Below are 27,626 nucleotides of genomic sequence, written 5' to 3'. Positions count from 1 at the left end.
GGAAAGGTTTATATAAATAAATGTGACTTAGTTAATCACCACTATGTATCGTCTACAACACTGGTTCTTTCTGTTCACAAGGTGCTCCAGAGCCAATTATAATTCACTTGGTCTTTTTAATGTATTGATTTTTAGGTATTGATTCCTAGGCCTTTCACATGTGTATCTGGTTTCCCTTCCATCAAACAGGAAATTTCCAGAGCCAAGTATCCTGTTTGTGTCCTTTCTTTAACTTAAAGAAGTTAACTTAAAGCTCAGCACATGTCTCTCTGACTGACCACGAGTCTGACTGCCATCAATCAGATCATAGGCTTAGACTGGAAGCTGCTGGTCAAGCCCGGCCCCTCGGCAGAGGGGTGGAGGAGCACGGGGAAGGAAGCGCTCACTGACCTGCCTGCTCCAAGGCAACCAGCATGGACTGCTCGATGAGGTCTCTCTCTATGAAGCTTCGAAAGTCTTCATTGTACACAGTGAGATCTGGAAGCTGGAAGGCACAGATGGGCATTTCCAGGGGGTGCTCACTGCTCCCCCCACCCCCACCATTGGAGGAGACATGGGACCGGGCCAGGGAAACAAGGCTGGAGCTGGCGTGGGAGATGCCCCTAGACAGGCGTTTTTCTGCAATGAGAAATGGAGTCACCTTAGAACATACAAAACCCACTCAAAGAACTTTCCGCTCATGTGGTGATGGTTACCTCTTGACAAGGTTTCCACTCAGGGAAAAACTCTAAGTCTAACTGGCTACCAAATTTCACGACCCTCTTTCTCATGCCAAATATAATTGTTTAATATACAAAGTGGCCTTTTCTCAGGCACTCACATTAGCACCAAATATACATTCCTCTTTCTACCCTTTTTGGAATTTGCCTGAACTTCTTCTCCCCATGACACTGTCTTCTTCCATTTCCATTTCACAACATAATACCTATTCATTTGGCAACTTGGTCATTGTTTGGTGAGAGGAAGAGGGAATAAGAGAAACAGAATTCCATCTGGCTATCAACAGACTGAGTCAAATAATCTTGCTGATAATTTTCAGGGTCTTGGAGAATGTAAAAAAAGGATTTCCATTATAGAAAATTAATGACATATGTATACTTATAGCTGATTCACATTGTACAGCAAAACCCAACACAACATTGTAAAGCAATTACCCTCCAATTAAAAATAAATGAAAAAAAATTTTTAATAAATAAATTTTATTTAAAAAATAAATTTTAAAAATTAAATTTTTTAAAACAAAAAATTAATGACAAATCTTACACATTCAGGAACTTTCTTATCTACCATCAGTAACATTTACTTACACTATTTACTACAACTTTTCTTGATACATTTATCAGAAATTTACAGGTATAGTCAATTCTTACTTAACAGAGGAAGGCAGTAATAGACAGTGCCCCCCAAATTATTTAATTTGTTTTGAATACATGGCACTTATAATTCTCCAGTAGATATTCCATTGTGATTGTAACTTGCTCAGTATAGTATTACAATTCATTTGCATGGCCTAAGTTATATAAAGACTATCAAAAGACCTAAAAATCATATTGCATAGCAGATTTTAATCTAGTATTTGCCAGGGATGATGCACAAAGTAAGTAAAGAGTCAGTCTAATGCTGTTCTATAGTGATGTTGTTTTTTAAGCTCTTTTTTAAGGTGTTTTAAAAGTACCACATGCCCATGTAAAAAATAAAAAATACTACCAAAAGGTTTAAAGTGTTAAAAAGAAATCTCCCTGTCATTCAAAATTCCTGACCCCTCCCTAAAGGGGACTTTCTGTATCCTTGTACAACTTTTTTATGCACATAGAAGTGCACATAGCTTTTATAATAATTTTTAAAGCATAAACAGGAATATACTATACTGTTCTGCATCTTACCTTTCTCAGTAGATTAAAGAGATTTTTCTAAGCAAGTTCCATTACGTTCTACTTAATTCTTTCTAATGGCTGCAAAGTATTCCACAATATGGATGATTACCATTTATTTAACCACTCCTTTACTAATGGGTATTAAAAGTTGTTTTCAGGCTTTAACTTTCAAGCTTTACACTACATGTCTTTGTGTCTACTTATGAATTATGTATGTATTTATTTAAAAGGATACACACACACAGATACACACACACACACATGATAAAATCTTCCTAGAAACAAAATTGCTGAGACAGAGTATACATGCATTTAAAAATTTTGACAGATACTAATAAATATTAACAAAATGCCCTCCAAAAGGGTAGGTGATAGTGATCCTTTGAATTCTATCTTTCTGTGTACTTTATCTTGACAATGAGATTGTTACTCTTCTTCTCTCTCTCTCATAGTATCTGAAGAAAGCTTTTATCCTGGACAGTACTCCAGATACAAACAATGAGGGGTTCCAGCAGCTGGAGGACTGAGGTCACCTCTGATCATTTGACTGGGGAGGTAGAAGAAGAAAGGAATCATTTCCAAAGGATCACAAAATTCTGACCGGTTAGCAGCTGTCTCCCTTCCTTCCTACTCCATGTAAGAAACGGCCCTCGGTACCCCAATACCTTGAATGATGTCATCCTGCCGCTGTAGGGTGGGCCGGGGAGGGCGAGTAGACTCTCGATCAGAAAACCCTTTCTCAGGGGTCCTGGAGCCACCACTCCCTTCACTAAAGGGTGGAAGCAGGTTCCCAGCATGGACCTGACGTAGCTGCTCGAAATCACTGAGGGCGGCACTCACATCCCAATTCTTTCCTGTCAGGACACAAAACAAAAAGTGAATTGGGTGCTGAGAGTACAGGAAAATTGAGGAAAGACACAGGACCATCATTCTAAGCATCTTACCGAAACTAGCAAGCATATATTTATGCACAATCCGGTCTTCCTTTTCCTTCCCCTACTCTAATTTCCTTCAACACACTTAAGTCTGAAATACCGCAATTTCTTTATTTACTTGCTGTTTGTTTCCTAAGCAAGCTCCACAAGCACAGAACATTGGTCTCTCTGAACTGAAAAGGCCCTTGGAGACCTAGTAATGTCATTTTACAGACAAAGCAAGTCTTAAGAAGTAGAGTTACTTGCCCAAAGTCACAGCTAGCTTGCACCAGGGCCTCTGCAGGACACAGGCCCAGGCCTCCTAGTTCTGAGAGCCAGGGTTCTGAGCGTAGATGTGCTCTGCGGTGTCCTAAGTCACCTGAAGTTGTACACAAAGTTACAGGTATGTGTATTTTTCTAAAGAAAGAGCTGATAGCTGCCATCAGGCTATCCAAGGGAATTGTTAATTCCCCTCAAACTTAAGAATCACTAATCTTTTTCCTTTGAAAGTTAACTCTGGTTGTAGTGTAAAGAACAAATTATAGAGGGGAGGGACTATCAGTAGACTCAAATGATAGATCTGTTACCACTGACTTTTAAAATTGCTTTCTCCAGTTAAACCAGCCAATAAACAAGTAACTATTCACACTTCTCTCTGCTCTGTTTCACTCGTCACCACCTTAATTCAATTCCTGTATCACCTAGTGCCCACCTCCAATCTATTGTGAAGGATCCCATGAGATTAATCTTTCTATAGAACAATGCTGATCATTTTAGTTCCATAATCAAATTTTTTTAGTGGTATACACCATTGCCTACAGAATAAAGCTCAGGCTCTTTTGTTTGACATTCAAGGCTTTCTATGACCTGGCCTACTTTTCTAATCTTTCCTCTGTGCTTCAAGTTCCCTGGCTATGAAAGTGGAGATGATTCCACATAGAGCTGTTATTAAGATTAAATTAACTGAAAGCACTTAAAACAATGTTTGGCACACGGAAAGCATTATACATGTATTTACTGCCATTGCTGTTATGCTTCTTGTTGTAATTATAATTCTCCAGTTAAGCCGTATTAATCATCCATGCTGGATGAATTTACTTCTGAACCTTCAGATTCACCATCTGCTCCAACTCCTTTCACTCACTCTGCATCAGTCATACTGGCCTCTTTGCTGCTCCCAGAAACTTGCTAAGACTGCTCCCACTTACAGCCTTTCACCAACTATCCCCACTGTCTAGAAGGCTCTATCTCCATTATATCTACACAGTCAATTCCTTAACTCCTTTAGGTATTTGCTCAAATGTCACACTCTTAATAAGTTAATAAGGCCTACCCTGACTACCCAATTAAAAATCACAACCTGCTTCCCTGTCCATAAAAAAAAAAAAAAAAAGAAAATCACAACCTGCCTCACCATTCCCAACCATTTTCCATAGCACCTAACACTTTATAATATAGTAAATCAAAAGACGCTTACTCCTTGGAAGGAAAGTTATGACCAACCTAGACAGCAATATTAAAAAGCAGAGACATTACTTTGCCAACAAAGGTCCGTCTAGTCAAGGCTATGGTTTTTCCAGTGGTAATGTATACATGTGAAGAAAGCTGAGCGCCGAAGAACTGATGCTTTTGAACTGTGGTGTTGGAGAAGACTCTTGAGCGTTCCTTGGACTGCAAGGAGATCCAACCAGTCCATCCTAAAGGAGATCAGTCCTGGGTGTTCATTGGAAGGACTGATGCTAAAGCTGAAACTCCATTACTTTGGCCACCTCATGCGAAGAGTTGACTCATTGAAAAAGACCCTGAAGCTGGGAGGGATTGGGAACAGGAGGAGAAGGGTACGACAGAGGATGAGATGGCTGGATGGCATCACCGACTCGATGGACATGAGTTTGGGTAAACTCTGGGAGTTGGAGATGGACAGGGAGGCCTGGCGTGCTACGATTCACGGGGTCACAAAGAGTCGGACACAACTGAGCTACTGAACTGAACTGAACTTTACAATTTACTTGGTTATCAAGTTTATTGTTTACTGACCCTTGTTCTAGACTATAAAGGCAGAGATTTTTGTTTTGTTTTATTCAAGCATTTAGAACTTGGCACATAATAGGTACTCAAAAAATATCTGCTGAAGAATGGAGGACTTTTGTCCTCCATTGAATGAATGAATAAATGATCTGTCTTGAGCAATGGATCATTATTTCCAACTGCCTGCTAAACTGCTTAAAATCAAGTCCTCCTAACAGTCAATATGACTAAACCTGAATGTCCATCATCTTCCCTCCTAAAGCTTGCTTCTTCTCCTATATTCCCTGAATCAGGAATGGCATCTCAACCCCTCCAGGCCAGAAACTAGAGTCATTTTAGCTCTCACCATTCCTCAGACCCTACTTTTCCTCTTCCCTTACTATCTATTCGATTCTCAGGGTTGTTTGTACCCCTAAAATATCTCTCAAATCTATTCTTTCTTGTCCATTTTTATCATCACTGCCCCAATTCAAGTCCTCATATTGTCACCCAGTCTTTGGTCTTCTGGGAGGTGGCTCTCTGGTCTCTTTACTGCTAATCCCTCCCCACTATAAATTGTTCTTTACACTATAACCAGAGTTAACTTCAAAGGAAAAAGCGAAAGACAGAAAGAGACAGAAAGTGAGGATCAGGTCCTTTGGTTCCCTTTCTAAATTATATCTTAAATTCACCCACTTCTCACTTTGCTATTACCACTATAGTCCAAGTCACCATCACCACTCACCTGAATTATGACAATATTCTTAACTGATTTTACCACTTCATTTCTGGCCACCTTCCAGTCAGTTCCATTATCTTTAATCAGTATCCTGTTCAAAAACTTAAATCCAGTCATTTCACTCCCCTGATTAAAATTCTCCACAAGCTTCCCACTGAACATACACAAATACACAACCCTTACCATAGCCTACAAAGGCTCTCTGTATTCTGCTTTCCACTTATCTAACCAGTTACCTACCACCTTCTTGTACTACTCTTCCTACCTCAATCACTATCAGTGCCAAACTCTTTCACTTTAGGGCCCCTGTATAAGCTACTTTGTCTTGCTATTCCTATGCATCCTTTTGGGTTCAGTTCACATGTCACTTCTTCAGAAAAAGCCTTTCTGCACTCTCTATCTAAATTAGGTTTCTCTCATAAACTTCCACAGCACCCTCAACTTTTCTTTCAACCCTCAACTTTTCTTTCATAGCATGAATGTGAGTGTACATGGATGTGTATACGACGGAAAGAGAGACAGCATGCAAACATTAACTTGTAACATACTTGTTAAGAGCCCAACTCTGAAACCAGATCACATACGTTCAAACTCTCCTTCACTTCTTGGACCTCAGGTTTTTTAAAACTGGAATACTGGAAAAATAAAACCTATTTTGCAGAATGGTTGTGAGAATAAAATATTTCAAGTAGCTCACACATACTAAACACATAGAAGTGTTCAACACATGCTACAAGTGGGAGAGAAGGCATATGAGTTGAATCCAGAAGGATGAGAATTTCAGGAGAATAATGAATGAAGGGAGACTGCAGACTTAGGAGACAATTTAATATGATCAGGAAAAGGTGACAAGTCAGGCCTGGCTGGAGCACGGGCACTGTAGCAAACAGTAGCAGGAGATGAAACTGCAAATGTAAATTAAGGGCAAAGCCATTTAAACCCTGATCTTCCATTTCCAGATCAACACTAGTCTCACAGGTAGCTACGTAAATGTCAAACTGCCACACCTTACTAAGGACTGACAATCTAAAAAATTACCTGTGTGTACTAAGAACTGGCCCATCCTCCAACATGTTTACCTAACTGTGTCATTATGTATTTTCATCATCAAAAAGCATCTGTTAACTATGACTCCAAACAAAGAATCCTGCTGACACGATGCCAAGCTTAAATGATCTTAAAATTTAGAATATTCACACTTCTGTGTATATACAGATATAAGTAAACAAAAGCAGCAAAACAAAAACATTAATCCACTCTATATATAGTGATCCATATAAGTTAGGGAAGGAAAGAAAAAAACAAATATGGATGATCCCAAATATGAAAATCCAAAGTCATTTATATATAAAAAGGAAGTCTTACAGACCTAAAATTAAGCTTTTAGTGAACTAATCTCAAATTTCACTTGTATTACCTAAGCATACATTGACAGTGGTGAAAAGCTACCCAAAAATTCAAGGTGAAAAAGGAATTTTGCATTTTAAAATTATGGGGGGGGGTCACACAAAAATAGATTATTAGAAGTAACTTAAATGTAAGGCCTACCATACACAAAGTATCTTTCTGATCACGTTACATTCCAAATTATCCTAACAATAAATATCACATTTTACTTTCTCTCTTCTCATTCTCCCCCAGACTCCTTACCTTCCAGAAGATCTCGGGCCAATCCTGGTTCTGCTCCTGTGGAACGGACAAAATCCGACAGGACAGCATCCATGTCCAGGGTCATGTGATCATTCAGTACTTTCAGGCAGCTGATGTAGGGAGGACATAGATCAAAAGTCAAGCCTCCACCTGAGGAGGGAATAAACACATAAGGCCTAACTCACAGTGGAACGGGATGATCATAGCCCAGTATCAGCAGCTTCCTAACCAAAGGGGGAAACTATTCCAGCTCATTCATATCAGCTGAATTTACTATAAAGAGTAATATGGTTTCCTAATTCCTTATTAACGTTAGTCGTTTTCCCTTTTATTACATAAGTTTCAAGTGCCCAGCAATATAGTTCAACATCTATAAACACTACAGTGATCACCATCACAAGTCTAGTTATCATCCATTCATTACATACAGTTCACCATTCCCCCTATATAATGCTCCTCCTCTGCCATTCTAGAGTATTCCATTTCTATTCCTCAGTTTGCTTGTCCAAACTAATGGAAGGCAGCAGCAAACTCCCATCCTGAAGAATTTCCCACCTGCGTTATTCCCTAACATAGCACCTGGTTTCTTTCTTTCCAGGCACTCAACATACTTTGAAATTATTTTAATTAGTTGCTGTCTAGCCTCCTCCTCCAATACACAAGTTTCTTGAAAGTACAGAGCTGGTGTGTCTTATTCACTAATGGATCCCCAGCATGCACCCCTTGGCACAGTCCTTGGCACCCAGCCCTCAGTAAACATTTGCTGAATCAATGAACACTACACACTGAGTAACTTTCGAGTTGACTGGTATTCTCATGCTAGCTGAGGAAATGGGAGGAGCAAACGGATACCTGAAACCACTCAAAATAAAGCACTGTGCAATTACGCAAAGCAGGGTAGAGATGCCAAGAGTTCGTAACAAAGGTCAATCTTTGTCCACTAACTTCATGAACCCAGGAAACATGCTTTTCTCCATTCAGGACAAATGACTGCCAAGTAAATTCACCTGAAAAAGGTCTCTTCTTCAGACTTGACTTTGGCAGGAACTATGTCCTCGACCCGTCAGCCTGGCACCAATCCACATTCCTCTAAAGTTAGCAGTCCCAGCTGAGAAAGCATAACCAAGAGAAGAACTTCTCAGCAAAAGCTGCCGCTTCCGACAGGTTTACAGTTCTCTGCAGAAGAGGGCTTGTTCACAAAGCCACCAGGCACACACCTGCCCCACCACACCCACCACCCCCTGCTCTGGGGCAATGCCAAAGTGGAGTTCCCAAGGGCAGCAGGGGGGCTCGGGGGACTCTCTCTCCAGAAACAACTCCTTCTAAACAACCTAAACGCAAAGGATGATTCTCAGGTACTTTCTCATCACACCTCCCCAGACCCCAAGACACAACTTACTTATTGGTGTGATCAGATCCTAATTTTCTGCATTCCATAGAAACAGTAAGGCAAAGAAACAACAGTGATTTGTATAACCAAGTAGGTTTTTTTGTGTTTTTTTTTGAGAGGGAGAGACAAGACAAAATAGAAAGTATTCTTTCTTGTTCTATTCCAGGAGGACAGGAAGTCCAGGAGTAGAAGGACATGTTTAATTCATATCTGTAGTCCCAATATCTAGCTAAGAATCTACAATATTGAAGACAGTCAATAAATGCCTGATGAATAAATGAATAAATGATTAAATCACTAACTGAACCTCCACATCAGCCACCACCAAACCAATCAATTAAAGGTTTAAAATTCAGATCAGAAATTCAAGAGTAATTTATCTTTCACATCACCCCTCTATTTCTAATGGTCTGTCCCAGTCTCAATCTATCTCTCAAAGTTTTACAAGGTCTCCTATCTAAAGAGATATTAACATATTGTCATTATTTCTACTACCCTCATATCATATGACTTTACACCTATATATATTAGCAGGGTGACTTTGGTCAAATTACATACAGGGTCTCAGTTGCCTCCTGTATATCCTAGACTTGGATTTGATGACTTCTAAGATGATTTCCAGGTTTAAAAAAATAACTCCACAGTTTCCTAAATCTTCATAAATTATGATTCTTACATTCTCTTTTGCTCTGCTTATTATCAATGTCTAATTTACTTCCATTTCACTATCACAATTGTCAGAAAAGTCTACCAATACATAAAGAACTTTTGGCCGTGAAAAGGAGAGAAGCGAAAAGCATAGGAGAAAAGGAAAGATATACCCATTTGAATGCAGAGTTCCAAATAACAAGGAGAGATAAGAAAGCCTTCCTCAGTGATCAGCGCAAGAAATAGAGGAAAATAATAGAATGGGAAAGACTAGAGATCTCTTCAAGAAAATTAGAGATACCAAGGGAACATTTCAAACAAAGATGGGTTTGATAAAGGATAGAAATGGTATGGACCTAACAGAAGCAAAAGATATTAAGAAGAGGTGGCAAGAATACACACAAGAAATGTATGGAAAAGATCTTCACAACCCAGATAATCATGATGGTGTGATCACTCAGCTAGAGCCAAACATCCTGGAATGTGAAGTCAAGTGGGCCTTAGGAAGCATCACTACAAACAAAGCTAGTGGAGGTGATGGAATTCCAGTTGAGCTATTTCAAATCCTAAAAGATGATGCTGTGAAAGTCCTGCACTCAATATGCCAGCAAATTTGGAAAACTCACCAGTCACCACAGGACTGGAAAAGGTCAGTTTTCATTCCAATCCCAAAGAAAGGCAATGCCAAAGAATGCTTAAACTACTGCACAATTGCACTCATCTCACAAGTTAGCAAAGTAATGCTCAAAATTCTCCAAGCCAGGCTTCAACAATACATGAACCGTGAACTTCCAGATGCTCAAGCTGGATTTAGAAAAGGCAGAGGAACCAGAGATCAAATTGCCAACATCCACAGGATTAACAAAAAAGCAAGAGAGTTCCAGAAAAATATCTATTTCTGCTTTATGCTAAAGCCTTTGACTCTGTAGATCACAATAAACTGTGGAAAATTCTGAAGGAGATGGGAATACCAGACCACCTGACCTGCCTCCTGAGAAATGTGTGTGCAGGTCAGGAAGCAACAGTCAGAACTGGACATGGAACAACAGACTGGTTCCAAATAGGAAAAGGAGCACGTCAAGGCTGTATACTGTCACCCTGCTTATTTAACTTATGTGCAGAGTACATCATGAGAAACGCTGAGCTGGATGAAGCACAAGCTGGAATCAAAACTGCCGGGAGAAATATCAATCACCTCAGATATGCAGATGACACCACCCTTATGGCAGAAAGTGAAGAAGAACCAAAGAGCCTCTTGATGAAAGTGAAAGAGGAGAGTGAAAAAATTGGCTTAAAGCTCGACATTCAGAAAACTAAGGTCATGGCATCTGGTCCCATCACTTCATGGCAAATAGATGGGGAAACAATGGAAACAGTGAGAGACTTCATTTTTTTGGGCTCCAAAATCACTGCAGATGGTGACTGCTGCTATGAAATTAAAAGACGCTTACTCCCTGGAAGGAAAGTTATGATCAACCTGACAGCATATTAAAAAGCAGAGACATTACTTTGCCAATAAAGGTCCATCTAGTCAAGGCTATGTTTTTCCAGTGGTCATGTAAGGATGTGAGAGTTGGACTGTAAAGAAAGCTGAGCACTGAAGAATTGATGCTTTTGAACTGTGGTGTTGGAGAAGACTCTTGAGAGTCCCTTGGACTGCAAGGAGATCCAACCAGTCCATCCTAAAGGAGATTAGTCCTGGGTGTTTATTGGAAGGACTGATGTTGAAGCTGAAACTCTAATACTTTGGCCACCTGATGCGAAGAGCTGACTCATTTGAAAAGACACTGATGCTGGAAAAGATTGAAGGGAGGAGGAGAAGAGGACAACAGAGGATGAGATGGTTGGATGGCATCACTGACTCAATGGACATGAGTTTGGGTAAACTCTGGGAGTTGGTGATGGACAGGGAGGCCTGGCGTGTTGCAGTCCATTGGGTTACAAAGAGTCGGATATGATTGAGCGACTGAACTGAACTGAACCTCAAATTCAAAATGCTAAGTTATTAAATAAATTAGTTCCTTAGATTAAATGCTTAAGAATTGAATTAGTTCAAAATTCACAGGTGAATGAGTGGTTTCCCCCTCTTCTAATTCAGACAAGATTCCTTCCTCAAGCCCATTTTAGACACCATCTTAGGTCACAGGAGATGGTAGCAGTCCAAATAACTTAAAACACATGAATAATCCAAGACCAAGAGCATAGCTGCTAAATGAATCTCAACTTTATCTCTTAAAAAAAAAAAGTAAAGGAACTAGGTAAAGCCACTTTAATAACTTTCTGAAACAATGTGGGAAATACACAACAGAAGCCTGCCAGGCTTCTCTGCTCAATGGATTCTCTAGGCAAGAATACTGGAGTGAGTTGCCATTTCCTTAACAATCAACAAAAAGGTGCTCAGCAGAAGAGAGAAGCTGATTAAGCCACAGGTTCATAGGCAATTTCCAAGCCAGCCAGAGGCTTCTGAGTGAGAGAAGCCAATGAAAACCATCAACATCATGGCATCTCAGACCTCACATGCCAACACAGTAGGTCATTCTTTTCCAAACAGTTTTTAAAAATAATTTCAAGGTCCAACATTATCTAAAATGACTTGCTCAAAGATTCAAAGCACTAAACCAAACTTTCTTGGCAGCACATTCTTACATTTGATGTGTCTAAGGTGCATGCCATGGACTCCACCCTCTCCCTACCCAACAGGTGAGGACTGCAGCCTTTTTTTCACCACTACCAACATCTGGCTTGAGCTTCTCAAATTCCAACTGGGACTATCCAAGATGATGACAAAGACTCACAGTCCTTGGCTCTCAGCACACAGGAAGGAAAAAAGGAAAATACTGGCTTTCAAACTTTCAAATGAAACAGAAGAGGCACTCAAATATTTGTTGACAGAATGGTGTTTAGACAAATCTAAATTGGAGTCCAATCCTCCAATCTTCCAATCAGAGGGACTTAGTGTGCGCGTGCTGTCACTCAGTCATGTCCACCTCTTTATGACCCCATGGGCTGTAGCCCGCCAGGTTCCTCTGTCCATGGAATTTTTCAGGCAAGAATACTGGAGCAGGTTGCCATTTCCTACTCCAGGGAATCTTCCTAACCCAAAGATCGAACCTGCATCTCTTGCATCTCCTGCACTGGCAGGCAGATTCTTTATCACTGTGCCACCTACGAAGCCAATTCTTGGATATTCAGTTCAGTTCAGTTGCTCAGTCATGTCTGACTCTTTGCAACCCCATGAACCAGCACGCCAGGTCTCCCTGTCCATCACCAACTCCCGGAGTCCACCCAAATCCATGTCCAATGAGTCAGTGATGCCATCCAACCATTTCATCCTCTGTCGTCCCCTTCTCCTCCCACCCTCAATCTTTCCCAGCATCGAGGTCTTTTTAAATGAGTCAGCTTTTCACATCAGGTGGCGAAACTATTGGAGTTTCAGCTTCAACATCAGTCCTTCCAATGAACACCCAGGACTGTGAATCTCCCATAGTTTTTAAATCACTGATCTGGACAGGTAAGCAACTCTTCTAACTTTTCCCACTAGTGTAGAAATCACTAATATTTACTACAAGTTACAGGAAGTTTTCAAGTTGAAACATGAAGTTGAACTTCTTCAGCAAAAAGGGACTGAAGCAATAATTTAATAAATGTCAGCCTCCACACAAGAATCCTTCTACTGCCTCTTTGACAGATAAATCATCCAGTCTCCACAAGAATACAAGTTCTGATGAAGACTCATTTATTTGCTACAATGTTCATTTTATTGTTGGACAGCTCTAATTGTTAGAAAATGCTTTTCTTAACTAAATCACCAGCCCCCCTCTCTCTTTCACATAATAGTGCTTGATCTGTTCTCATAATAATGGTGCTTGATCTACTTCCAGGAATGGTGGAATTTCCATGGAAAATGATTATATAAAGCATTTCTTTCCATAAAAATTTGTGGTAGGTCAACACTGCAATGTTATCATGAGCCAGCCAGTGGCCTCTTTTTTTCTTTTACAAAATTCTTCCTTATATCAGTACTTGCCATTACCTGTATTCATGCATAAATGTTTATGCTGACCCTATATTACAAACTCAACAAGTAGAATAAATGAAAACATGTACTCCTTGTTCAAAGTTCACTTCTGCTACTATCTTTGCTTCTCATCCCTACTTCTAATGCCATGCTCTCTTGAAGTGAGGATAGTAATCAAGAAAATAAGTCAGGGCTTCCCTGGTGGTCTAGTGGTTAAGAATATGCCTATCAGTGCAGGGGACATGGGTTTAATCCCTGATCCGGGAAGATCCCACATGCTCTAGAGCAACTAGGCTTGTGTGCCACAACTACTGAGCCCAAACTCTAGAATCTGAAAGCCGCAACTACTGAAGCCTGTGCTTTTCAACCAGAGAAGTCACCACAATGAGAAGCCCGTGCAACAAAACCAGAGAGTAGCCCCAACTTGACACAACTAGAGAGAGAAGCCTGCATGTAGCTAAAAATAAATGAATAATTTAAAAAGAATAGCAAGTTAATAATAAGCACTTTCAAAAACACTTCTTATTCATTAACAACAAAACTCCTGCAGCAGGCTTATTATTCTCAGTTTACACAGAAAGGAATAAGGCTTGAAAAGTCAGGTGGGTTACCTAAAATCTGAACCCAGACACTATGAACACATGCCCTCTCTACTGTACCATACTGCTTCCAAGTGTGTCTGCTAAGTCCCTTCAGTCGTGTCCGACTCTGTGACCCTACAGACTGTAGCCCACCAAGCTCTTCTCTCCATGGGATTTTTCAGGCAAGAAAGCTGGAGTTGGTTGGCATTTCCTCCTCCAGGGGATCTTCCCAACCCAGGGATCAAACCCCTGTCTCTTACGTCCCCCGCATTGGCAGGTGGGTTCTTTACCACTAGGGCCACCTCCAGGGACAGTCATGACTGGTTCCCAGAACTGCACTGATTTTTAGCCATTTAATTCTTTCGCCACAGGAAAGGGCTGTGCCCATCTCTCATGTTTATTAATAACTCATGACTCTGCCTTATATTTTCCTCAGTTCAAATCCTATCACCTTCCTGAACAATTCCAACACCCACCTGCATAATCTATCCAACATTTCTGCCTTAAAGTTTCATAAACTCATCAAATGCCAAGACCTCCATCTCTACCTCAGCAACTCAGACCCACCATGCCCTGAAACCGTTCTACCTCTAAATCTTCAACTCCCAACATCTTACTCTGGCTACAACCTCATCTTCCTCCAGCTGTTTCTCTCTACTACTAAACCTGCTATCTCACCTCAGGACATTTTTACCTCAAGACTAAGCCATCCAATTCTTTAACCATCTTATTCATTAATTCAACAAAAATTAATGGAGTGCCTACTCTGGGCTAGGCCCTATGGTCAGGAATAGGAACATAACCATGAACTAGACATAACCTCTATCTTCACAAAGCTTCTAGTATAGAGTAAAAAACATAAAATTTCACAAACAACTGTAATTATAATAGGGAAAAACACTGGGGGAGGGGCATTATAGCATATGGGGAATCAAGAAAAGCTTTCCCAAGGAAGTGATATTACATCTAAGAACTGAAAAATGAGTAGGAACTGGAGACAAATTGGGAAAGAAAGAATTGTCTGAGCGGAGGAAACATATCAATGTTCTGTAGCAAGGAGGTACAGAGAGGTGAAAATGGTAAAAAATGAGGACAAAGGGAGGGCTCAGTGGACCCTATTGAAGACTGAGATCTTATTAACATCCTAAAAGGAAGGAGAAGCCTTTGAAGAGTTATAGGCAGGGACAGGACAGAATCAGATTTAAAATATTACAAGATCACTCCAGTTGCAGTGGGAAGAATGCTTTACAAGAAGCACAAGTGGATTTAGGGAGAACTGTTTAGAAAACCACAGTAAAATGAGATGACAGTGAGCTAGACTAGGATGAGAGCAGAGAAGACGAGAAAAATCGTTAGATTCCACTTTGTCCTTTCTTGCCTACCTAAACATAAACATAATGAATGATCACTTTATGTTCCCGTAAAAACCTAGTTCCCTTATCCTTTCATCTGCCCAATCTGGATAGACCTCACATTTAACTTCTCCGCTACTAAATGAGGCTATTGTACAAGACAAAAGCCCACAATAATACAGAGTAATATGACCACAGATATATCGTGTTCTGTCTCATTCCTTTCAATGAGACACTGCTGTCTTTTGCTTGACTTTACTATCTAACCAGTCTTCTCGGCTACTCTCCTATCCCTTCACCATTCACCCTGAGCCTCCCACCAAATCCTTATCATCTCCCTTGCTCCCAGTAGATGACCTTTCCTCCGACTTCACAGAAAAAATTATGAAACAAAGCAAGAGGTGTTCCTTCAGATTTTCCTCCTGCCTTATCGGCTGGCTGTTATTCTCATCTTCCCTGCAAAATTCTTTAAATTAGACTACATGCACTGATGGTACTTTCTCACCTGATGGTCGGTCCTCGACAGACTAAAACTGGCTTCAACAGAAAGACAATGACACCACTGTCTTATACAGAAGACCATCACCATCCTCCTCACTGCTTATCTAGAGTGTCTCTTTATAGCATTTGAGACACACGGACCACTCTTCCTGCCTCTCTCGTTCTGTGCCTTGGTCACCTTTGTGAATTTTTCTTTCTGTGCCTGCACCAAAGGTTAGTTTACCCACAGTTCTAACCTCAAGCCTTCCACTTTCTCATTTTATATCATCCCCTTGAAGAACTTCATTCATGCCCCTGAGCACCCAAATGTCAATGACTCAAAAGGCATCTGCTGTCCCCAACTCTTTCCAGCTCAACCAGGAATCCCACAGGTACTTCAGACTCAGCACTATCCCTCCACCTGTTCAAGCTATTTTTCTTCTAGAATTGCCTTTTCTAGCAAGTAGCACCATCATCCCTCCTATCACTTAAGTCACAAGCCTGGGAGCCACCCTGGATTTCTCTCTTGCCTTAACCTCACTCACAAATTGTCCTTTACTAAAGTTTAGTAATTTTAATCTTAAAGAATTCTCAGATTCATCCAACATCTTCTACAGGCTACATCTCTTCTATCTTCTCTCAGGTGTTCAAAACCTGGACCCCAGGAAATAACTTCCTAATTTCTCCCTCTTCCTTTTTCCAGCCATTTTTCACAGTGGTTGCTTGTAGAGGCTGATCAATCTAAAACACAAATATGATAGTATTATATCCCACTGCTCAATGGATCCTCAGTGACTAAAGCTTAATATCTAAATTCCTACTCAAGACAAATGAGGCCCTTCATGATTCAGCTCTACCCAATCCTCTGGCCTTATCTACATCCCACCTTTCCCCTCCTTGTACTGATAGTTCCCCAAGTTTATTACAGGCTTCAAATTTCAGTTCCTTTGTGAATGTTGTTCCCTCTGGCTCCTGGTCTAGCAAGTGAATTCCTATTTCGTCTTTAAGGCTACTGTAAGTACTACCTCCTCTGCAAAACCTTCCCTGGCTTCCCAAGTTAAAGTGCCCACTTCCTCCTTGGTGTTTCATCTTGTACTCTTCCTCTAGCATATTATACTGCACAGTATTTGTGTTCATTTACATGTCTGTCTCCCCACTAAACCATGAACAATTTGAGGGCAGGAATCTTGTCTTGTTCATCCTGTATTCCTAGCATCCAAGCACCTGGTAAGTACTTAGTTTTCACTCAGATAAACTGAATTCTATTTGTATGGTATCCCACTACACACACACCCCTCTAGTATTGACAATAACCAGATATTCAGTGTTATAAACAGGCATCTCAAAGTGTTCACCATCTTTTAAACAGTGGGCATCTCAAATACATTTGCTTAAGATTGTTATATGATCTTATTCGCAACAGATTTCTCTCCCGAAACGCTGTTTAGCTCAGACTAATATTAAAATCAGTCTTCATGAGTGCCCAACTGTTTAGTAACAGAGAAAAGTGACTCAAAATTAAATACTAACTGATATTTAACATAGCTACAGATAATACATAGCTGTAGATAATACAGTTATGTTGAAATGCGTGAGAAACTACTGACCCTACATTCTCTCATCTAAAATATCCCCCAAAGTGTCCACATTCTCACACTATACCCACTCTCCTGGTCCACTGATGCATTACAGCTGTGTCTGAGTACTCTCCTACTCCTCCCCAAACTCACTGGAAAACCACAACATTCAAGACCGTCAAGAATTTTCAAAGGTCAGTGACTCCTCCATGTCTGTGATGTCAGTTCCAAGGAATCCAGACAAGGAAAAAGAGAAAGGACAGAAACCCTCAGAATTTCACACAATTGATGACTAGGTGGGTGGGAGAGATGGAAGACTATCTTGGCAGATTGTTTTTAGTTAACGTGTGTCCTTCCAAGTGAAAGAAACAGAATATTATCTTCTTAGAAAAAAAAGAAAGATTTGACTAAATTCTATGTTAAAAAGACCTATGTACCACTAAATGTTACAGTGTTAGTCACTCAGTCAAGTCTGACTGTTTGCAACTCCATGGACTATATATCACCAGGCTTCTCTGTCCATGGGATTTTCCAGGTAAGAATACTGGCGTGGGTAGTCACTTCCTTCTCCAGGGGATCTTCCCGACCCAGAGACCAAACCTGCATCCCTTATGTTTCCTACACGGGCAGGCGGTTCTTTGCCCTCTGAGCCACTAGGGAAGCCTGATGTATCACTAAATGCTATAATTCACAGTAAAAAGTGGTAGGACCAGGATTTTTATAAGTCCAGCCAATCTGACTCCCAAGTACTAAACCCCACTTAGTCCAGGGAGGAAAACTGAGGAAACATGGGCAGTCTGCCATGTCCAAGTCCACCCTCACTGCCTCAACTCCTTTCAACTCCACCTGGAGAGACAGAATAGGCTCTGGATTCAGACAGATCTAGGTTCGAATCCCTTATCTACTACTAACAGCTGTGCAATCATGGGTAAGCAATAAGGCTGTTTAGTGCCTCTGTTCCTTCATGTATAAACTGGGGGAATTATCTACACTTCAAACTTCCTGTTAGGATTAAATAATGTAAGATATGAAAAGCTTTTAGGACAGTGCCTAGCATTCAGTAAGTCCTCAAAACATGTCAGTTGCCTTCTTTGCACCTAAGTCCCTCCCACAAGCTCTGTCTCACTCCACTGGTGTCCAACACAGCCTTTGTCTCTCTCCTTCAGAAGCTCCCTCTACTCTTGCAAACAAACCCTCCAGTCCTACAACCATTTCTTGGCACAGTCTTGACACATAAACACAGTACCTATTCTATCACTCCCATTCCAGTGTCTTCCAAGTCCTCAAGAAAATGTCATAAAGAGAGACCCTTAGTTGTATCTTCTCCCAGATAATCCCTCAAAAAAAAAAAGCAAAAAAAAAGAAGTCTGTCTTCTCCTAGAGGTACATACATAGCTCACTGTGTGTGTGCTCAGCCTCCCAGTGGTGTTCGACTCTTTACAACTCCATGGACTACGTAGGCTGCCAGGCTCCTCTGTCCATGGAATTTTCCAGGCAAGAATTCTAGAGTGGGTTGCCATTTGCTCCTCCAGGGGATCGTCCCAACCCAAAGATTGAACCCGTGTCTATTGCATCTCCTGCACTGGCAGAATTAAATAGTTCATTTATCCCCAGATCTCCAGGAACAGCAATTTCCCACATATTGACCAAAATTCTCATGCCTTAATCTACCAGCCCTACTTCCCTACCCTTAACCCTTACTATCCTACTCATTCCAGATGTCTATTTTCTCCCCCAGAAACAAACTTAAGACAAAAAAACTGAACCCGATCATATAATTTACCACCCCCAAAACAATTTATCAGTATATCATAGGCTATTGTGGAAACACACCAGTAAAGATTCAAGAATTGGCTCTCTGACTTTATCACTACCACTGGTATGTGTCAGAACAAGATTTAACTATTTTTTTTTCCAAAAGTTTCTAGTTTGTTTTTTTTTAAATCAGGCTACAAATAGCAAAATGAATTCCTAAAGGACAAATCCCATCAACAGCCAAATGCTAATATACAAATGAGGGAGAAGCTCAGAGAACTCCTTATGAACTGGCATTTGTCTATTCAGTGCTACTGATAAAAGGCTCCCTGGGTTATAGTTATTTAGGAAATTTAATAATTTGGAAGGCTTGTACAATGGAAGTGACCTTTGGAAAAATAAAGGTAGAGAGAGTCACAAAGAAAGTCTATTATTATATTATTGGCACAACAAGAGTAACTTGAATAGAAACAGAAACCATGTTAGTGTTTACTTTTTTTTTTTAGATCCAGACCAGTATGCCTATTTGCCCACACAATGATTTTTTTCTTTTTTCTTTCAGCTAGGGTCAAGGGTAGACCAAGGTTCGACTACCAATAAGTTCAACTTTTAGAAGAAAAACCTGTAAAACAAACAAACAAAAGTTCTACGAGCCCTTAAAAATATTCTGATTACTGAACTTTTTACATGAGAGAAAAATAAATACTATGAAACCACACAGGCTAGTTTAATAACACACCATTTCTCTAGAATCAACCCTCAAATATTTAGTAGTTGACAACCTTCTCTCCCCTTATTGATTCCTAATTAATGGTCATTTCACTGTCAATTACAGAACTTCCATTTAAGGGAAGAAATAGCAGAAGGAAAAAAAATTACAATGACTATCCCATCTGCGATTAGTTACCCACATGAAATTAATTCACTTTGTAAATTTCTTCTGATAAATTAACTTCCTTCACCATACAATTACTAATTTTTATAAAAGCCTCAAACAACTGGAAAAAGAAATTTATCTTTTTTTAATTATATAATTCAGTTCAAAGAAAGATAGTTTAATCACTATTATTTTTTTTAATTCTTCAAATGCAGTTCCATGGAACCACCTTTCCTGGCTATATCTAAACTTCATTTGAACTCCCATAGGTACAATGTGTGAAACGCTCACTGGCACTTGCTGATACCATATACTACCTTGTCATATTAGTTGGCCTTCCTGACATTTATCTCACCAATCTATCAGTCACTCATTCAAAATTTACCAAGCTGGGTCCACCACAGCCTGAGGATACAAAGGGAGAAGCCACAGTCCTACCTTCAAGGGACTCCAGTCTGGTGTGAGAAATCTAAACATGTTTCTAGTGCCCACTGGGGTAAGAAGTATAAGAAGCAACGAGTTTACCTGGATGGGTTAGGGAAGTTTCTCAAACTGAGGCTTTAGGATGTGTAAGAGCTCATGAGACGGAAAAACAAGATGCATTCTAGGTAGGACTAAGATCCTTGAGCTTGGCACCTTTATTTTGTACTTTAAAAAATTCTAAACAGGCCTAATAAAACTGCTTGGCAGATAGCAGATGCCTAACAAATATCTGTGGTTCTAAATTATTCATGCTAGTACATGTGTGTGGATAATCGAGAGCTAATCTATACCTAAAAAAATACCTAAAATAGCTTCTGAACTATTAAATGTCACCATTCAACCCACAGATATGTATAATCAAGGTCTAAATGAATCAATGTATTTGTACAGCTTCCTGTTCACTAGAATAGCTTCTCTTTTGCTGTAATTTATTTGTTTTAAAAGCATTTTCACAAATATGGCCTCATTTAATAAAAATTTTAAAAATACCCATTGAGACTTTTATCCCCTATTTTCTGATGGAAAACACATACACACAGAGCAGCTTACAAAGCTTAAGTGCTACCCAGATAGCAAGGAGCCTGGACCTACGTATTCTGAATTTGAATACAACACAGGGTTCATATCAGTTCCCCAGGGATTTATAGCACAGTCAAATCAGTCTAGCCATGCAAAGTCCACAGCTTGGAGAACTCTTGAATATTTTGCTTTTATAACTACTATCCACATTCACCCACACTGTCTACTAGCCACCACAACTCTCTCCTGCCCTCCACCAAGCCTGCCAACACAAACATATTCCTATTTCCAGGTTACAGGTAAGAAGCAGAAACTCCAACCCAGGGTATCTTGAGCATTATTTGGGTCCCTTTCATTTGTATGCATGTGTATGCTAAGTTGCTTCAGCTGTGTTTGATTTTTTGTGACCCCATGGACTGTAGCCTGGCAGGCTCCTCTGTCCATGGAATTTTCCAAGGAAGAATAATGGAGTAGGTTGCTATTTCCTTCTGCAGGGTATCTTCCCAACCCAGGGATCAAACCCGCAGCTCTATGTCTCCTGCATTGGCAGGTGGGTTCTTGACCACTAGCGCCTCCTAGGTTGTGCCTTTTGTGGTAATAACTGCTCTTTTAAAAGCAAGCAAGCCTCTTATATTTATGCACATAAAATCAATTATGAGCATATAACACAATCTGACAAGTCTAGTCTACCTGGGAATATAGGTTATACACTTCTATTATTTACATAATCAGCATGTCACATTCAGAACTTATGTGGAACAAGGCTGGTGGTAAGGGACCAAAAGTCAGTCTATTTTCTTTATTTGGCCCTTTAGAATTATGGACTTTAGAACCAGGGTATCAGAGATCATTTCATTCCATACCCTCAAGTGACAGATTAGAACAATGAGAACCAGGTGAGTGAGATTAGTTGACTAGCAAGATTAAGTGACTTGCCCAAAGCTAACCAGTGAGAAAACTGTGTAGAACGTAAGTTGGTTAACTTCTATTCCAGAAATCTTCACTTGACTTCACATATACTGCTAACTTTCAATTCTCCATGTAATCCACTTTGTGGATTTTTCTATGAAAATTCCATCTCTTCCTGCTACCCAGCTAAATCTCTTACTTCTACAGATGTATATCAAAGAAAAAAATGTGTACCTGGGAAATTTAATTACTTAAGTAAACCATATTAAAAAAGGGAAATCATTTATAAAGAAAATCACAAAGACACATTCATACCAAATCATCATTTTTGTTTTGCTCAACAACACTAAAAATATAAATTGGATTTGAGATACCATATTCTTCTAGACTTATATCCTTTAGGTCTGAAGTTTTATAAAATTATGTGTGAGATACAGAGAGATTTTTCTTTTCCTTTTCTATTGATAGTATGAAGCTATGCTTCTCATACATTATTAAAATATCATAGCAATAATTAAACTTCGAATAGAATAAAACACAAAAATCAAGAGAGAAAGCACAAACCTTTAACATATTACTTCTCCTTATCCAAAAATGTAAAATGCCTGCAGATATCAAAGCAAAAACTTTCCTTGCATTCACATTTATTTTCAAGAAAGCTACATTGCTTCGTCCTCTTAGAAAGGGCCATTATCAGCACAGTAGCACCGAGAGTCATAGAGTTCTCCCCGATGAAAACCTTAGCCTCCGGACTCGGTCATTCAGTAAGCACTTATTAAGGACCCACTCAATGCCAGGCAGCCTGCTGAGTGAAGAGAACACACCATGCATCAACTGAAAGTGAAAGTCATTCAGTCAGGTCCGACTCTTTGCGACCTCATGGACTACATACAGTCCATGGAATTCTCTGGGCCAGAATACTGGAGTGGATACTCTTTCCCTTCTCAAGGAGATCTTCCCAACCCACGGATTGAACCCAGGTCTCCCACATTGCAGATGGATTCTTTATGAGCTGAGCCACAAGGGAAGCCCAGGAATACAGGAGTGGGTAGCCTATCCCTTCTCCAGTGGATCTTCCCAACCCAGGAATCGAACCAGGGTCTCCTGCATTGCAGGCAGATTCTTTACTAACTGAGCTATGAGACAGTAGTATCCCTGCTTTCTATATGTTCATCTAATGGGCTGGTTCCAGAGAAAACGCCAGATAGGTATCAGCGAAATTCCTTTATTGGACAAAGATTTACCAAGGGAGAGGGACAAAAGACAGAAAAAGATGAAAAGGAAATTTTGAAAAGTAAGTAGTCTTTTCAAAATTTACTGAATAACTTATTTTGGATTATAAAAATCACATGTTCTCCAAAAATGCCAGTCATCAGAAGTTGACTGCAAAGGCTTTTGATGATAACAGCTAACCAAATATTTTGGTCAATGGCACTGTCTCCTCAATCTTCCTACACTGCGAGGCCAGGCAGATACTACCCTGGACTGACCAACTTAACTTTGTTATTCATTATAAGGTCCATAATGTAGGAATGTGATTGATCTTACCAACAAACTGGGATGAACTGTTTCCTGTGTAGACAGATGCTTCCAGTAAAATGTACTATAAGCTTCTAACAGACAATAAATCCTGCTTAATTTTCTTGCCACTACAGAGCACAGCAAAGTAGTATAAGGTAACCCTTCACAATGACAGAGCAGCAGGCCAAGTTTTCAGGGTGACAAGTCTCTGCTTCTCCTTCTCCCTTCCACAAAAAGTACAAAAGGTTTCAACTAGTACACAAATCATATGGCAAATATCCCACTGTCCTCTGAATTTGTCTCCTTGAAATTAATCATGGAAACTAACCCTTGTTAAGAATGAATCCTATTCATTACTAATCCATAATATTAGTACTGGCAGTTGTGGAGATAACAACCACTAGCTTTGCAATTCACAATACATTTTTCAAATATATTGTCTTCTTTACTGAAAAAAAATGAAGAAAGGATAAATAAAAGGAAACATCATAGGCAACTATCTCAAATATCAAAAAAATCAAACCTAGTTTAACTGGAATTAAAAAGCAAGCATTTTTAATTCCACCGAAGAGTCAAAAAGTTATTTCTCTCAAAAAAGCAAAGGACTGACTCTAGCAAAGTAAAATCACAAATTCCCCGTTAAACACTAGGCCTAACTGATTCAATTTATAAATGTTAAGATCACAGACTCAGTAAGAATCTGCTATTATAAATCTGTCCCAAATGCTTTACCCACAGTTAAAGGCTCAACAAATATTCTTCAAAAGAAGGAATACTTAATGATGAAGAAGCTGCTCTAGAAAGACAAACTGACAACACTCCGTATTCAAGTATCTTTTAAAGATTTAACTAACATTTATTGTGCACCAAATAAGTATCAAGCACTAGACTAGACACACGCACATAAATCACCTCATTAACCTCCTGAGTCATGCCCAGAAATTCCTGGAATCAAAATGCTAAATTGAATGGATCCCCAATACTAGTTTTAACACTTACAATCTTGATTCCACCTTATTAGTTCTTAGAATTCAGCTCCTACTGGAATTCAGCACATTACTCTCACAGATTTAAGCATCTTTTAATGCTTTCTACTATGTAATGCTCATGAAAAAAAAAACCTGTGCCTATTTTTAAGCTCCTAACTCCAGAACACTGCTCATTCCAAATATGGCACATGGTAATAATGGCCTTAATCTAACAAGTACTCTCTTGGATCACACTTGCTAAAGAATAAACCCAAAATGCTAACAAAATTGAATTTCAGCTGGGCAGAAGACATTGAATTTTAATAGTCCTCCCAATCTCGAGACTATTTTCTAGTCCTCTGAATACAGAAAGTCTTCTCTGTTTGAATGAGCTGTAGAAAGCAAGTTTGACCCAAGAGTCACACACTCATCAGAAAGAACCAAGGGAAAAAGAAAAAAAAAAAAAATTCCAACTGGCATGACCACATTACAATGTTAACAACATATTACTCATCATTGCGCTACAAGAAAGAACTTGCAAGTGGGCAAGGAAGTCAAAGAAACAAAGTCCTCAAAGCACAAACACATCCAAATGCCAAAGTCGGTCAGGCTGTCCAGTTTATACCCAGGTATGAGTGGGTTCAGACAGAGTGGGGAGAAGGGGGGGAAGAGAGGAAAATAACTGTGCAGCTGCGCTTGCCAGCACCGAGGCAGATTTCTTTCTTGGACTCATCAAGAACCCTTTAAAAAGGAAATACTGGGGGAACTCACCTATTTTTACAACTTGATATGTGCAAGTTACAGAGAACATGTAATATATGTAAATGGCAGCATATTATAATAACTGTTGCAGACATTCCCTTTGGAATCCATCAGATCTATATTTAAATCCTAGCTCTGCCACTTTCTTGCTATGTCACCTTGTGCAAGCTATTTAACTTCTCTATGCCTTAGCAGGGGCCTTATCTGATATTCACTGCGATAACCCTCAGCACCTTACACTGTGCCGAAATATCCTGGTGAATTAATATTAACATAGTAATAAATGCTCTGGATGAATTATCTGCAAGCAGGTATAAGAATATCTAACCTATGGAATTGTTATTAGTAATAAATAAGGTGGTAATATAAAGCCCTTAGTATAACTCAGCGTAGGGTCTTCACTAATAAATAGTAAAGTTTTCTCCCCTTTATTCCCTAGCCAGGGCAAAAGTTATAAAAGAAGGGCTTCCCTTTTTTTATAAAAGAAGGGCTCAGTAATCTGCCTGCCAACATAGAATACAAGGCAGATCCTGATCCGGGAAAACCCCACGTACTGTGGAGCAGCCAAGCCCATGCACAACTCCTGAGCCCGCGGCCACAGCTCCCGAAGCGCGCACGCCCTAGAGCCCGTGCTCTGCAACCAGAGGCCACTGCGATGAGAAGCCGCGCACCGCAGCTAGAGCAGACCCTGCTCTCCGCAACTAGAGGAAGGCAGCAACGAAGACCCAGCACAGCCTAAATAATAAATAAATAAAATCATATACCAAAAAAAGTTACAGAAGAAGAGTCATGGCAAGGAATAAGATAGGATAAGAATTGTAGAAGCCAAACATTGGAATACGCTGGCTAGTAGGGACTTGGCATAAAATCTAGAAATAGTTAATCTTGGCTAATGAAATTACATAACAGTGTCAGACCCTTACAGCAGATACATAGTAAGCTGATCCAGAAAATGCTATTTTGAGTCTGCAGGTATCTGTTACCACACCTGGTAAAAGCCTGGTAGAAAGGGAAAGAAAAGGAAAGGAAAAAAGGTGTAAGAAAGAGTCCCACCTTAAATATACCTGACTACATATTTAAAAACAAAATATAAATGATTTTTCACAAGGCCATTTGATTCTCTAAAAACATACCATTAGCAAAAATACCATATTGATCCATACAATTTACAGCCCTTTTTAGGTAATAAGATCTGTCTAAGGAGACTGTTTGTAACTGCTGACAGAGTAAATAAGCTTGAAAGATTTGGGTCCAGAACTCTCCTCACTTTACTCCAAAAAGACTAAGGTGGCCTTTGAGGTTACTTCATCCATAGTTTGTAAGCAAAGCAACCGACCTACAAGTAGGGGAAAGGACTATTTTATCTTCAAAACTGGGGGTCAGAGAGTATATGCAAATAAGTCCAAAATCTAAAGGGAATTTTTTTCCTTGACTGTGAGGAAGTGAAACTCAGAAGATAGTTCTAAGAAACCCAGGTCATTGTAACATTGTGAGCCTGAGAGAACTATACACATTTACAGCCTAAATATAAGGAAAACCTATGTAGAACCGAAACAGCTTGTGGTTAAACCTCATCATCATGTGGTCTTCAACTTCCCATTTCACTTCTAGGCTCTGTGTTTTTAACCACTTGACCCACCCCCTCGTAAGCTGTATATAATAGAAATAGCACTGGACAACAGTCAGAAGCATGGGTTTACACCAAGTTCCAATACTTACGAGGCACGCAAACCAGTCACTTAAACTCTGTACTCAGTATTATCTGAATGTTGGGCTAGACTCAGTGCTTTTTTCCACCAAGGCATTCCTTTGGAGAATAAATGTATTAGAAACCAACCAGCTCCCCTACTGCTATAACCCAGATTAAAAACATGTGCATTGTTCTTATCTATCCCTTTCCTATAAAAGCAGTTACCAAATGGTGTTTAGTTTTCTTCAAATCACCTGAATCTCTCCCCTTTCTCCATTCCCATCAGCCCTGTAAAGACTCCTTTCCCAGAATTTAATAGTTTTCTAACTGCTCTCTCTTCTTTCATTTCACACCACATGGTTGAAACAATTTTCCGAAAATGCTGATTTACATACATAATTCCCTGTTCAAGGATTTTTTGTTGTAAAGATAAACTGAAATCCTCTACATGGGATTTAAGGTCCTCTCCAATTCATCTAACCCTCCAGCTTTATTAATCTCATTGCTCTCCTAGATGAAACACTGAGTCTACTTGTTCTGCCCCCGCAAACAGGACAGGCTCAGCCCCCTGTTCTCACACCTTGAATGTTTCCCCTCTACACTTACCCAGTCTTCTCTCCTCTCTGAGGCCTAGATTATCCTAAGGGTACAAATTTTCCCTATCCACTCTCTCTAGACTTCTATATAACTATATATCTTTATCCCTTTACCCCAAAAAGACTAATGCAGCCTTTGAGGCTACTTCACCTACAGTTTGTAACCAAAGCAACCTACCTACAAGCAGGGGGAAGGACTATTTTATCTTCAAAACTGGGGGTTGGAGAGTATATGCAGAGTCAATGGGTACTGACACTTAATACCCATGACTTTGTATTACTAGTTATCTTTTTATGCATACATTCAGTCTTCATA

General features: G+C 39.8%; 1 protein-coding gene across 3 annotated transcripts in view; it reads right to left on the bottom strand.

Annotated features, from left to right (window-relative positions):
* Window positions 1-27,626, bottom strand: part of OTUD7B (OTU deubiquitinase 7B) — a 55,991-nt gene that overhangs the window by 16,705 nt on the left and 11,660 nt on the right. The window contains exons 2-5 of one of the 3 annotated variants that reach the window (XM_065905117.1): window positions 8,192-8,292; window positions 7,185-7,334; window positions 2,540-2,728; window positions 391-618 (exon numbers count right to left, since the gene is read on the bottom strand). In XM_065905117.1, the coding sequence (XP_065761189.1) occupies window positions 391-618; window positions 2,540-2,728; window positions 7,185-7,269 (502 nt within the window). In that variant the 5' untranslated portion in view covers window positions 7,270-7,334; window positions 8,192-8,292. Of the gene's footprint in view, window positions 1-390; window positions 619-2,539; window positions 2,729-7,184; window positions 7,335-8,191; window positions 8,293-27,626 lie in introns of those variants that run through there. The other 2 variants (XM_065905116.1, XM_065905118.1) reach the window with 2 other exon arrangements.

Source organism: Muntiacus reevesi, chromosome 1 (genome assembly GCF_963930625.1).
Source record: "Muntiacus reevesi chromosome 1, mMunRee1.1, whole genome shotgun sequence".
NCBI classification, from domain to species: Eukaryota; Metazoa; Chordata; class Mammalia; order Artiodactyla; family Cervidae; genus Muntiacus; species Muntiacus reevesi.
Note: the sequence above shows the minus strand (reverse complement) of the source record. Positions and strands in the feature narration are given on the sequence as shown.